Consider the following 14,008-nt stretch of genomic DNA (forward strand, 5'->3'; position numbering starts at 1 on the left):
TGAAATCTACCCCAAAGCCACCTTCAAACTCTGTTAATTTGGCTGCATAAAACTGAAGAACACAGTAAATGTCTGAAGGTGCAGCTTTGCCTTCCTGTTAATGTTAGAGAGATCCAATTGCCCAAATGACACAATTACATATTAGGAGCAGTCCATTAGTGCTATATAAAATTTAAAGATCTTTAAAATAGATTGCTGTACAATATTTAAGGGTTGGAAGCCCTGGGTAAGCAGGGCACAGGAGGCTGGGCAAGAGGAGCAGGTCTGATCACAGACAGGAACAAATGATGAGCTGGGATCCCTCCAAAATGAAGAACCCAGTGCAGAAGGGTCTAAAGGAGACACATTTCTAGAGGGCAAAACATTGAAATCCTCCCAAAGCCACCTTCAAACTCTGTTAATTTGGAACACAGTAAAAGTCTGAATGTGCAGCTCTGCCTTCCTATCAATGCCAGAGAGATCCAACTGCCCAAATGACACAGAACTGGACATTAGGAGCAGTCCATTATTGCTCTATAACATTTAAAACTGGCTAATTCTCTCTCTCTCCCTCTCTCAAACCCCATGGGACTAATGGAACATGGAGCCCAGGGACTGGAGCATCTCTAAGTGCTTCTGCTTGTGTAGCAACATGTAAATAAACACTCCCTCCCACTGCCTTTGATTTCCTGAGAGATCCTGGTGCAATATTTATGGCTCCTCCAAGCTGACAGGTTCCTTTTGATAAGGTCTGCCTCTCTAATTGCTCTGGAAGTGACAGGCAGCTCGCATCCCACAGGCAATTTGTAACTCCTGAGCAAACAGACACTTCAAACACAGCCTGGGGTGGCTCCTGGTGAGGGAAAGGTTTCCCAAAGTCACCAGCACGGAGCCTTGGAGCACAAGGAGCCAGCAGCAATGGGCAGTCTGTGGCTCTAATCACACATGAGCCTCTAATTCCTTGAGGAATGCATTACAAACTTCTCCTGTCTAATCTGGGGCCCTTTTCAGGTGATTTTTGCCTAATTTCCCACGCTTTTCGTTTCCCATTTAAAGCAGATCTCTCAAACATAGACTATTACTCAATTTCTGACCTGTATTTGTTGTTTTTAAAGGAGAGGAGAAACCCCACGAGCTGCAATCCCTGTGCCTGGTCATCCCCTGCACAGACCCAGGACATCTTGTAACCTTATTTTTCTTCATTTCCATTATTTACTCTACACTGAAAGCTGCACAGAAATTCTGAGTAATTATTAACTTAGGCCTGTGCTTTACCAAAATAACATTTCTCTGCTTGCCCCTCTTGGGACATGCTCATATTTTGCCTCTGCCTTCAAGTAGAAGAAACTCTTCTTGATTTTTTTTTTTTTTAAGTCTCTTCCATAAAGTCAGGGCTGCCACTTAAAAAGGTCTCTGTGGCTATTATGGGAAAAGCTATTAAAATATCAAGATTATGGCAGCCATAAAGCTGAGGAGAATGATGAAATTTTGGGATCAGCATTAGCCAAAAAATGGGGATCATTTATCATTTTTAATAAGAACAGTGTGGGTACAATACACTATTATTTTTATAGGCTTTGCTGAAAGTTACAGAGATTAATCCAATCTTCAATGATTGCTATAATTCCTACCTTATCACCCACTCTGTCACTCTCAAGCTGGACAGGTGGGAACTGATTTTCAGTGGAAAACAGAAGGTTTTCTGTAAATCATGATGCACAAAAATGTTGTTTCATGACACATGACAACAGAAAAACATGAAATTAAGGAAATTAGGAAATCCTACCTTTAAACTGACCCAAACAACCCAAACTATGACTGAAATATTAATTAATTGAGACATTTTGAAAGGAAAGGTGAGGCTCATCCCCTGCTATAAAAAATTTAAATCCAGGTGGAGTGAACACAGCTCAGAGTGTTTGGTTGGCACTTCCCTTGATCATGCACTTCTCTAAATTTATGGCCGTTTTCAAATTTTTTTCAAAATTCAATAAATTTTTTTTCAGAATGCGCTGCTGTAAATTTATGGCTGTTTTAATTTTTATTTTAATTCAATTATTTTTTGCAGAAAGTACTTCTGTAAAATTGTGGCTGTTTTAATTTTTTTTTTTTTAAATCAATTTTTTTAAAGTACTTCTGTAAAATTATGGCTGTTTTAATTTTTTTTTTTTTAATCCATTTATTTTTTTGCATGATGGGAAGTGCTGAAGTTTTCCTGTCTATTTTGCTTCCTGCCATTCCCAGAGAAGTTTTTCCTGGAGAGAAGCTGTTCCCTCAACCACTGCAGTGCAGGTGATGGTCAGGAGGATTCTGCACTTTGCTTTTAGGTGATTTAGCCAAATTTCTTGGCTCTGGGTGTGTTCCTGTGCCAAAAATTCCCACCTGCTCTTTTTTTTTAATATATCCAAATGCTATAATATCATTTTGTTGTACAGCCCCCAGACATACCCACTGTTGTTGTATAGAAAACTGATTTTTGGTGGATAATTTGCAGACTGCTGGGCTTTTTTGCTCTGATTGCTTCCATTTCTTGGTGTTCAAACTGCTCATAAGTGAAGGTTACAGCAAATTTGGGCAAAGCTAAAGCTGAACTGATTATCTGATGAGTGTCCTGTGAACCTGAGCTGTGTTCTCAATTTGCTTATTAAAATCTGCCAACTGCTTGTAGGGGATACTCGTAATTCAGATTCCATAATTGCAAATTTCACTGTGATTTGATTGAGCAATCAACACCCACAGCCCCGTGAATGACAAAATGTGAGCAGCAGAGAAGGCTCCAAGTGCCACCAGCCCCTGGCAGAGCACCCTGGGGAAGGGAGAAAGGGAATTATCCAGGGAAGGGAAAGGGGAATTATCCAGGGAAGGGAAAAGGGCAATTATCCAGGAAAGGGGAAAAGGGAATTATCCAGGAAAGGGGAAAAGGGAATTATCCAGGAAAGGGGAAAGGGAATTATCCAGGAAAGGGGAAAAGGGAATTATCCAGGAAAGGGAAAAGGGAATTATCCAGGAAAGGGAAAAGGGAATTATCCAGGAAAGACAAACCCCTGGCACAACTCTCCATGGTCATGGCCCTGCCCAGGCCTGCCAGGCTCCTCTCCACACACTCCACTCCTCTGCAATTCCTGCAGTTTGGACCATTTTTCTCTTTCCAGTTTTATTTTAATGTTAAAGCTACATGAATTATGTACTGCCCTTTTTTTTTTTTTGGTGGGGCTACAGACAGTTCCATTGCCCTGCCAGCACCACTGGATCAATTTTTTATCTTCCAGGCTTAAATAATTGCAAAACAATTTAAGGAAATAGGCCTGGACAAAAGTATCACCTGGTAATTCTCCCTTTGAGTCTGAGCTCTGCTACATCACACCACAGCTCTGGGCCTCGAATGCAGGTTTTAATAAAAAGAATGATAAATAATGAACAAGATTAATCTAAAGTTAATAAAACACGTTTAGATGAACCCTCAGCTATGCCAGATCTGAGGACACAGTTACTCAGCAGCCAGGCAAGAGAGAAATGTGCTGTCAGAAGTTTATAAGAACAAGAAAAATGCACAAAATTACCCAATTTCTGTGTTAGATCCGTTCTCACAGCAATTTTCAGTGCTGTGCTTGCCTCCCAGCCCCTCGACTGCCCAGCTCTGGGTAATTAAAAGGGCAAGAGGTCTTCATTACCTGAAGCCTAATCAATATCCCCTGTGTCTGGGGCATCTCCAGCCCCTGGATGTCTAAAGCAGTTCAATATTTGGCTGCACACAGCTGGCCTGGCTTATCTCTGCCAGGCAGCTGTGGGTGGCTGTGAGCACTAACCACGATTGCACTGAGCCATCAGCACCCTGAACCCAAAGGGAGGAAAATCAACACCAATCTTTGTCTGTGCTGAGTAGAAGACATCAGGAGATGAGGTCCTGCACTGGGGCATTTGCTCCAGTGAAATACCAAAACTATTTCTACAGCATCAGCTGGGCACAGCCACCCTCCCATCGAGACAGCCTGGCTGCTTTGGGGAGAAACCTGATGAGTTTTCTCTGCAAAGCTTTTCAAACTTGTCTTACAGACATTTACAGCCAGTCTTGCCTGGAAGGAAAAGGCACCCACCAAGCCAAGCTGTGTTTATCACTCTGATACCTCCTGGGGCAGCTTTGGTGCTCACTGGAAATGGTGAACCAGGATTTGATGCCACTCCCAAGCCCTTCTCATTTAAACTGAAGGTTCTGGAGGCAGGCTCACCCTAGAAGGGATCAGCTGGGTGACAATCTCTCTCTCTGTAAGTTAATTTCAATGAGGAAATTCTGGTAATAAAAAGGGATTAATGGCTTGGTAAGGTCCAGAGAGTGGCATCAACATCTTTGCAAAGAAACACTCCTCTTCACCTGACAGACAGAGAGAAAGCACCCCTGACACTCAGAAACAGGAGAAATCAGCCAGAGAAAAGCATAAAAAGGAGCCTGGGCTGAAGCTGCTAATTTCTTATAAGCAACCACCAAAAGATAATAAAAACATGGGAAGCTGGGCATGTGCACAAGTGATGGCTACACCGAATTACCTTCTGCTCTGGATCTGTGCTGTGAGAGGTTCAGTCACTGCTGATGTTCTCCAGGCTTGTGTTACATAAAGTGCTCCCCACATCACCTGAAGGAATGACTCACAGATTTAATCCATCGCTTGGTTTTCTGTTTAAAGTCACACAGAGTTAGCCTAAAAATCCTTTCTGTGTGTGCACTAGCTTCAGAAAAGCTAAAGGTCCCTGGGCTTGTTTTAAAACATATTTCAATGTGACCTAGCTAATCCTTTAATACCAGCTTTCACTACCTTTGATCTGTAGTTGTAAGAGATTAGATCAAACCTCTAAAAAACAAAGTTGGTTGCAGAGGAATTTTCTTATTGCAATTAATTAAAATCATGATCCACTCCAAGGCTGAAATATCTGCCCAAACAGCCTGAGGAGGGGATGGCATGTAGGGCACTTGCCTGTAGCACACAGGAAAAAACAATTCACTTCATTTATTTGATAGATAATCAGTGTTTAGTGTCACAATAAAGTGCTTTGATATCTACCATCGTGGTTGCACATTTGTTATATTTAAACATATCATGGTTGCATTTTTAGGCACTTCACGTGCACGAGGTAACAGAAAATGCCCCCATTGATTTTTCAACAACAAAACATCAGCCCCGTAGGAATGGGGGCTCCCACAGCCAGGATGGTTGACTTGAACAAAGCAGAAGGTGCACCCAGGGGTGTGGAAGCCCAAATTTGACACACCAGTGCTGTGTTTGTGTCACTGGGCACGTTCTGCATCCCTGGCTGCCTCCGAGGGCTTTGCAGAGGCCAGCAGAGCTGGGTGTGCAGGGAAAGGGTCAGCAGAGCCTGGGAGCAGAGCTCTGATCTCTAATTTAGTTCATAAAGACATCACAAGATGTTACAGCTCCCGATAAATGCTATTGACTGGGTTCTCTCAGACAGATTTCACTCATCTTTAGCCAAGCCCTGCCGGCCCTACCCCCTCTCAATTTCAATCTTCATTTAGTGCTGACTGCAACCAAACAGGGAATAAACCACACCACTGGCTCGCAGATGATTTCTTTTTAAAGATGTCACGAGCTGTCACTGATAAATAAAAAATCCATTAACGCCGTGTTCCTCATTATTTCCCCGTTTCCAAGGTCTTTAGTGGAGGGCTGAGCCTCTTCCCTTCCAGCTACAGACCCCAGACCCCCTCCTGTGTCCTTGCCACCCATCTGGGGCACAAAAAAGGGAATGCTGGGGGTGCTGACTCTGCAGGTGACAAGGGACACGTGCCAGCTGAAAATCTGAGTCTGTTCTTGACCCAGCCCCTATTTTTTGCACCTCAAAATTCATCCCAGCTGAAATGAGGCAGATCCCACTCACCACCTCAGGTGCTTAAATGAGTGTAAATCTGTGATGAGCTTGGCATTTGTGCTGTAAGAAATATTTGTAATTTCATAAGTCTCTCAATTAAGAGAGCTCTGTGTGTTCCCTGTGCTGTCAGAAATATCAAGCCAAAGCACTCCCAAATTAGAGGAGAATTTATCCTTATCCTTCATCCTCAAATATGTTGATAAACTTGTGCACAAACTGAATCAGCAGTTTTAGAGAAAGGATTATGTCAGATTAATTTTAATCTAATCCATTTCTATCTCCTGAGAAGCTTTTTACTTCTTGCTTTTAATAATTTAAACGGTGACTGTGGCAGAGCATAAAAAATAAATGATGGGAGATGCACTTTAAATGGAAGTTACCATTCTCAATCACTTTTTATTTAAATGAGAGTTTCATATGCCTGATTTTAAGTTTAATGAACCCCATTTTTGCTGAACTGTAATAATCTCCATCACATGGAGCCGGACACAGATGAATTACAGAAACCCTGGGTGTGACTCACCTACTCCCTGTGATGGAAGGAGACACCTGCAGGGAAATTTGGGCTGAATTTTGAGGGAATTTTTTTTGGCAGAAATACTGCCAGGCTGCCCAGATGCAGCTTTCAGGAGCAGGAGACAAAGTGCAGCAGTTGGAAGATTTGGAAAGTTGTTTTCTGGATCTTGGCCCGAGATCAATCACTCACAGGCTTTTTGAGCTCAGCTGTTCATGCTCTGGAAATCACTTTTAGGGTGCTGACACTTTGGACTTGGGAATTTTCCTGCTTTTGGGGACATGGGAGTGGCAGTCACTGTTAAGGAGAAAAACTGGTGACAGGTTCAGGTATTTTTCTGCATCCTTTGCTCTCCTCATGGCCTCCTCCACCTCCCACTCATCTCCAGCACTCATCCTGCATCCCCCTCCTGGGAATTCCCGCTGGAATTCCACATGTTCCCATTCCAGGTAAGTCAGCTGTGAGCTGTGGAGCCCCAGCTCATGGGAACACCACCCTGCTGGGGCATTTTCCTGTTTGTTTGGGAACTGAGCCTCCCCTCTGTCCTTCCCTGCATCCTCCAAGCAGAATTATCCAGGGAAAACAAGATTTAACCCACAGCCCAGGCAGGTTTGCAACCCCAGGTCTGCCAACACCAACCCAACACCACAGTCAAATCCATCAAAATCCATCACTGACTGTCCCTCATGGGAAAATATTTCCCTGCCTCCTTTTTCTTTGCTTTTCCAGCCCCAAGGGAGAGTTTACCTGCTCAGATTTTCCCTCCAGCCTTGGGAGTGATCCATGACAGGCTGCTCAGTAACCCTGCAGCCTTCTGACAAATAGCTGAACCAACTTCCAGCCAGCTTAGCAGATTTTTTGCTTGGTTTCCTGGAGAAATGGAACTTTTACAGCCACGGTGCCCACCCATGTGTGCGAGGCTCCTCTCTAAATTAGCTTCTCACTAATTGGAACCAAATCTGACCAAGCAGCAAAGGCTTCCAAAGACATTAAGACAGCAGAGAAAGGGGAGAAACTATCAATCCTTTAATAAAGAGTAACAGGAGTAGATCAGCCCTTTGACAACCTGCCTGGCAAGGGGGAACTGGGAATACAGCTTCTGTAAAATTCACATTTCTCAAAAGCTTTGGCCATCCCACACTGAAAGAAACAGGAAAATACAGGCTGAATGTTAAGGTTGCTGTAGTGGAGTGAGGACATTAAATGCTCCAGGATTCCTGCTATGCTCCATTTGCTGATCATGGTATAGAAATGCCTGATAATTGCCTTTTTCCTTCTCCAGTCTTCTGATTTTTTTCCAAGTTTGCTGCCTTTCCTCATTCCACTGCGTGGTGGGGGCTGTACAAACACGAGACACGATTTGTGGGATGGATTATTTACAGGACAAACCCCCCAAACCATTCATCCCACTAGAGGCATCAGCCATCCCGACAGCCCAAAGATCCTCACTGTTCCCAGCCCATGAAGTGTCCATCACCCCTTTAAAAAAACAATAATAAAAGGAGAGAAAAAGCGAGCAGCCAAGTGAGCAGCCACTAATGATTTCTGTGCCCAGGAGTGGTTTTAGGAGCACTGGAATCTGTGAAGTGCTTTCTGCAAACACGTTTGGTGTCCACACTTCACTCCTGCCCGTGCAGCATGAAAGGCTGGGATTGAGATGGGATCAGAATTGCCATCTCCTCTGTCAAATGCTAAAATTTAGTTAGTTCTACTTCATTAAGCTGTGCAACAGAACTAAAAGTTTTTCTGAATACCGGCAGGGAAAGAAAGGCAGGAGAGAATGAGAAAACCTGAATGCATCCAATGTGTGAAAAGATGTGGGAATAATTCTCTGTCAGCAGCTCAGCTCAGACACGGATGTGCTCCCATCCATGGCTGTGTTTCCATCAGGATGATGCCATCAGATAGGAAAGAATCATGGGAACAACTGAGCTTTAATGAGTCTCCTCCTCTTCAGGAAAATGGAATTTTCCAAGTGCATTGAGAACATGAGCATTGCACAGACAGAAAACCGATTTTCCTTGAAATCCTGCCTTTGTTCACTCAAGGGGACACAGCTCCCAGATGCCCAGGAAGGTGAGAAAAGAGCAGAGGGATAAAGTGTCTGAGGAACCGAGGTTCAGAGAGTGGAATTATTGGGGAGACTCAGGTCCAGGGCCAGCAGGAACTTTTGAGGATGTGTCTACAGGAGAAGACACATCCCACAGAACACCAGCGCGTTCCCAGCTGAGCCCTCTGTTATCTAAAAAAGCCATCAGCTGGTTGATCTCTTGCCCAGATTACTGAGCTGGACTGGGAGTGAGAACAGATGTGCTCCAGCTGTGGTGAGTGGGGGAATGAGAGAGGCACAGAGCGCTCTCAGAGCAGGACACACCGCCAGGGAATGCCACGAGAACACGGAATTCAAATCATCGAGTAATTGAGAGATCATTTTCAGCAGCCCTCTGTGTACACTCAGCATTTCTCACAGCACTTGGAGAGCTCCATCTCCACAGGCTTTTCCCACGAGGGCTGCAAGGCAAATGTCATGAGAACATGGTTATAGATCTTGCTAAAGATGAACCAGAGAAACTCACAAGAAGGGGGGGTGAGAGAAATCCTAAAGACAAGTTCATTTATCTTCCCCGAGAGGGGAGGGGAAGGGTTTCCAGACCTGTTTGTTCTGCATGAGGAAGGGTGTGTACCAGCCTGTCAAGTAGAAAATCCTTTCCAAGACTGTATTTTTTTAGCCTCTGGACTCATAACGAAATGCCAGGGATGCTAGAAGGAATTTGAAGACTGTAGTTGTTAAAATATTAACTAACCCGGCCCTGACTATCAAATAAATCTAATAGAAGTGGCAGCTAAGTGACTCAGCTCCCACGAAGTTAAATGAAAAGAACTACTTGGCACAAAAGAATATTTTATCTTAAAATTTGGAGATAAAGTTAAAAGGACAGTGACCTCCAAATACTTCCCAGGCATATCCCCTTTGGAACACAACTTGGATTCCGAGCCCTGAGAAACACAAGTGAGTGTTTGCTTTGGATTTTGGAGCTTTTTGTTTGTTTGTTTCAATTACATTTATCTCAACAAGAAATGTATCTTGCCAAATTTGATTAACACTGGGAAAAGCAAACAAGGAAAGGTGTTCCCCCCTGCAGAGCTCCTCAGGGGGAAAACATTTTCACAAAGAGCTTAGCTTGAACACTATTGTAGACTTGGAAATGGCTTATGGCTTCTAAATGACTTAAAATGCAACAGAATGAAAAAACAAAGCCAATTTTGGTGATATTTTCCCTGTTTTGGCTTGAAATGCTCCAGGTGGTCAAGGAAGGGGATTCTTCCCCTCTGCTCTGCTCTTGTGGCAGCTCAAGAGCAGGGTTAGGTGGGGTATTGGGCAGGAATTGTTCCCTGGGAGGGTGCCCAGAGCAGCTGTGGCTGCCCCTGGATCCCTGGCAGTGCCCAAGGCCAGGCTGGACACTGGGGCTGGAGCAGCCTGGGACAGGGGAAGGTGTCCCTGCCATGGCAGGGTGGGACTGGATGGGCCATTCCCACACGAATGTTCTGTGAGTCAATGGCTGCTCTCACAGGGCTCTGAAAATATAAAGCCAGGAGAGCTTTGTCTTCTGGTATCCAAATTCTAGAGTGCATCCTAAGACAGGCTGAGGTACCTAAATGAGACTCAACAAAGAAGTCACAGGAACTCTTTGATGCCCCTCCAACCCATTTCTGTGACTCCATCACTGGGCACTGTCCAGTTCATGCTGTGGCCAAGACCTCTTTGATGCCCCTCCAAGTCCAAACCCATTTCTGTGACTCCATCACTGGGCACTGTCCAGTTCATGCTGTGGCCAAGATGAGGCTTCTGGTGTTCTGCACCAAAACAAAGCCAAATGTGAGCTCCACACAGACTTTTAGGATTTTTGACTGTTTCGTCTTGTCCACTTAAACACCACCAGCAGCTCGTCGTGCTGTTACCCAGGCCCCAGTGCCACATTCCCAGAGCAATATTTACTCTTCTTTGATTTCTTCTGTGGAGTTTCAGGGCAGAATGGCTGACACAGGACCATTGTTGGGCTTTTGATTAAACAAGCTGCAGAAATAATGAGAGAATACCCTTCACACGCAGGGTAATTATCTCAGAAATATCCTAACAACGAAGGGAGGCTTCTACCAGTCTGTCAGGAACAAATGGAGAAGGCAAAAATAAAATAGGAGAGGGAAAGAACTGGAACTTCTAGCAGACAAAGGGGTCATCAATACAGCAGGACTGGCCTCGGGGGGGTGGGAATCCACTGCTGCAAGCGCGGAAAACACAGCAGAAGCAAATGTTTGATTTGCATTTATTCCGCTTTCCAGCCCAGCCACTTCCCGAGCTGCAGATGAACATTTATTTTCCAAATCTCCAGCACTCAGCATGCACTTCATCAGAGGAGGCCATCACATCATTATGCTGTTTAACAGAATGTACCAGCACAAGGCAGTGACCTGACAAACAGCGGCTCCCCGCCGCACGGAGCGCGCATTCCATCTCCATTTGGGGTCTGGGGGGGAGCTCAGATCCACGGGCTTGAATTTCCAGCTCATTTCAAACCAAAAATTGGGACAATGCATGGCAATGCCCAAATTGTTCTGTGCGAGCTGTACACAGCCCATTTGTTGGTGCTGAAAGGACTTGTTCATCATTTGGACTCATTTTCGGGATGAATTTCCTGTAACGTTGGAACAGTAGGAAGCTCTTTATTGGGCATCATTAGCAAGAAAAAAAATAAAAAGAAAACCTCAACAACTAATGTATGTAGGCCAACAGAACTTCACTTTTAGCTGACAGCTCCTCAAAAATGGATACTTCCAAGTGGCAGAGTATTAGAGTGAACCACAGCTGAAAGGTTAATGGCCTGGATGCTGATCAGTGGTTTTCTTTTTTAATAACGTCACAGTTTTTAAGCCCAAGACAACCAGTGACACAATGGCTGATAGGAAATAATTCCCTTCTCATTTACTATTTTTCTTTTCCCAAATCTGAGCACCTGGCCAGGATGGTTTTTTTCAGGCTTCTACTACTCCAGTGAATACCCTCATCAGCAAAGCAATGGCAGTTCTCAGATTGAATAGTTTTGCTTTTTAAATTTCTTTTTTTCAGATTTCATTTTCAATGCACATATGAAACTTAAGTAAAAAAAAAGGAAAGTGTATTTTTCCCCACAATTATTCCTATGTTTCAGCAGTGGTCATTAATGCCATCAGGCAATTTTGCAAGGATGATGAAGTTGGGTTCACTGCCCTAATCAGATTTTAAAATAAGTAATTGCATTTTCTCCTCCTATTACCACTCCCGCTTCTAATGAGCTGGATTATTTTTCACCTGGAAGCTGAGGAGGTTTTTCCTGTTGCACCACAGCGTTAAGCACTGGCAGTGTTACCCTGGGGGTGGAAGGAGCTGATCCCTCCAGCTCTGCTTTGCCAACACCGCGGCCCTGGGGATGGGGCTGCCCACGAAACGCGGTGTTCCTGATGAGCAGCATCTTCCTCAACACCTGAAATTCCTCCTGAACCTCCCCCTGCCCACAGCTGAGCAGGAGAATGCTCTGGGCTGGTGCTTTCAGTTTTAGCTCTCATATTTTCCAGATTCTGTACTGGACTGGTAGAGAACTCTGAACTTCAAAAAAAGGAAAGTGTATTTTTCCCCACAATTATTCCTATGTTTCAGCAGTGGTCATTAATGCCATCAGGCAATTTTGCAAGGATGATGAAGTTGGGTTCACTGCCCTAATCAGATTTTAAAATAAGTAATTGCATTTTCTCCTCCTATTACCACTCCCGCTTCTAATGAGCTGGATTATTTTTCACCTGGAAGCTGAGGAGGTTTTTCCTGTTGCACCACAGAGTTAAGCACTGGCAGTGTTACCCTGGGGGTGGAAGGAGCTGATCCCTCCAGCTCTGCTTTGCCAACACCGGGGCCCTGGGGATGGGGCTGCCCACGAAACGCGGTGCTTCCTGATGAGCAGCATCTTCCTCCACACCTGAAATTCCTCATGAACCTCCACCTGCCCACAGCTGAGCAGGAGAATGCTCTGGGCTGGTGCTTTAAGTTTTAGCTCTCATATTTTCCAGATTCTGTACTGGACTGGTAGAGAACTCTGAACTTCGTACAAAGTGTCAGCAGTTCTCCTCACAGGTCACTCACACACAACAATCCTTTTCCTGCCCCAGAACCAAGGATTCAGTTTTACAACTTCTGCTCCATTTGCAGATTGCAAATTCATTGTCCAATTCCAGATTTAGGTTATGAAGTCCCATCCTGCTTGTTTTTCTCCCTTCATTCCGTGTTGTTTATGCTCTTGGGGCTGAGATTTGGATCATTTGTCCTTGGTCCCCAGCTAGAAAAAGAATTGTTTTGTCTCCCCGCTCTGTGCAGAGAGCTCACCATTCCCTAATGTGAAACCCAGACCCACACACTAAAGCAGCACAGAACCTGAAAAACAGAAAAGCCAAACCTGAGGCATCATCCCCAGGAGTGGGCAGTGCCGTGGGGTCAGTGCTGCTGGCTGGGGAGGGTCCCAGTGGGACAAAGCCCCCGGGCAGCTCTGGCAGCTGGTCAACCACGAGCCCAGCAGCTCCTCAAGCTCTGCTCCTGTCTCAGCAATAAGCTCAGCCCAACAGCACATGGTCCACGGGGCAATTTCCATCCAGCTGATGAGGCCAGACAGACCTCAAAGCAGGATTGCAAATTTCTTTAAAAGGGGCACAGATCTGTGGAAGATGTTGTGTTGTTTTGACGGAGCGAGCAGCCCCCGATGAAGGAGCCAGCTGCAGTGGCTGGTGTGGGTCTGGTGGGGAGGGACACACACACGGGGCTTGTCGGGCACACCAAGAATTCCAGCAGGAATTCTCACAGAACCTCCAACACATTTTAAACAGAGCAGTGCAACACACACGCTCAGGAAGCCACGAACTGGCACAATTAAAGTAAGTTTGTGCTAAACTGAAAGAATTGTTTGGTATTTTCTAAACCTTCATACTGCCCTCTTTGAAGCAAACAGCACCCTGTGAGATCTGGACACATCCTGAGTACCCAGGGCAAAATAACCAGTGCCAGTAGTGTTTAAAAAAGAGAAAATTATGAAAAGATGATGCACAAAAGTGGCTCTGCCAGCAAGTTCAACTTTTTAGCAGGAGACATAGCCAGGCCACAAACCAGAAAAGCTGCACAGGAAGGTCTTGGTCATGCCTTCAGGATACAAAGACATTGTTTTTTTTTTCCATCAGTTCATCTCTGAACTTCATACTGAGATCAATTAAATGCTCTTTCTCTGCATTTGTTCCCCACTGGAGCTTCCCCAGCCACCAGGACCCCCTCAGCCAGGCTGGCCCTGCCACAGCCCTGTCCTTGCAGGTGACTGCTTCAAACTTCCTGAAAACCCTGAGAATTCCCTTCCCTGAGAAGGAAAACCCCACAGTTGGTTGCCAGGCACTGAAATCAAGAGAAGGAAAGCTCTGTACCTCCAGAGTGGGGCGGGGGCCCACAGAGCAGCACCATGCCCTGGCCCTGGCGGACGGACACCGTGCTCCTCGTCCTGGTCTTGAAGTTCTCCAGGTCTGCCAGGAGAGAAAGAACTCGGTTAAAGGCTGATCACAAAAGGAAAATGATGA

At 45.0% G+C, this 14,008-nt stretch overlaps 1 protein-coding gene across 1 annotated transcript in view; it reads right to left on the reverse strand.

Annotated features, from left to right (window-relative positions):
* The window catches only part of CNTN4 (contactin 4), a 132,356-nt gene that overhangs the window by 73,037 nt on the left and 45,311 nt on the right, over positions 1 to 14,008 (reverse strand). Inside the window, exon 4 of the mRNA XM_041425712.1 lies at positions 13,859 to 13,954. Coding sequence (XP_041281646.1) covers positions 13,859 to 13,954 — 96 coding nt within the window. The remainder of the gene's footprint in view (positions 1 to 13,858; positions 13,955 to 14,008) is intronic.

Source organism: Onychostruthus taczanowskii, unplaced genomic scaffold (genome assembly GCF_017590055.1).
Source record: "Onychostruthus taczanowskii isolate IOZ18803 unplaced genomic scaffold, ASM1759005v1 scaffold9, whole genome shotgun sequence".
Classification (NCBI taxonomy): domain Eukaryota; kingdom Metazoa; phylum Chordata; class Aves; order Passeriformes; family Passeridae; genus Onychostruthus; species Onychostruthus taczanowskii.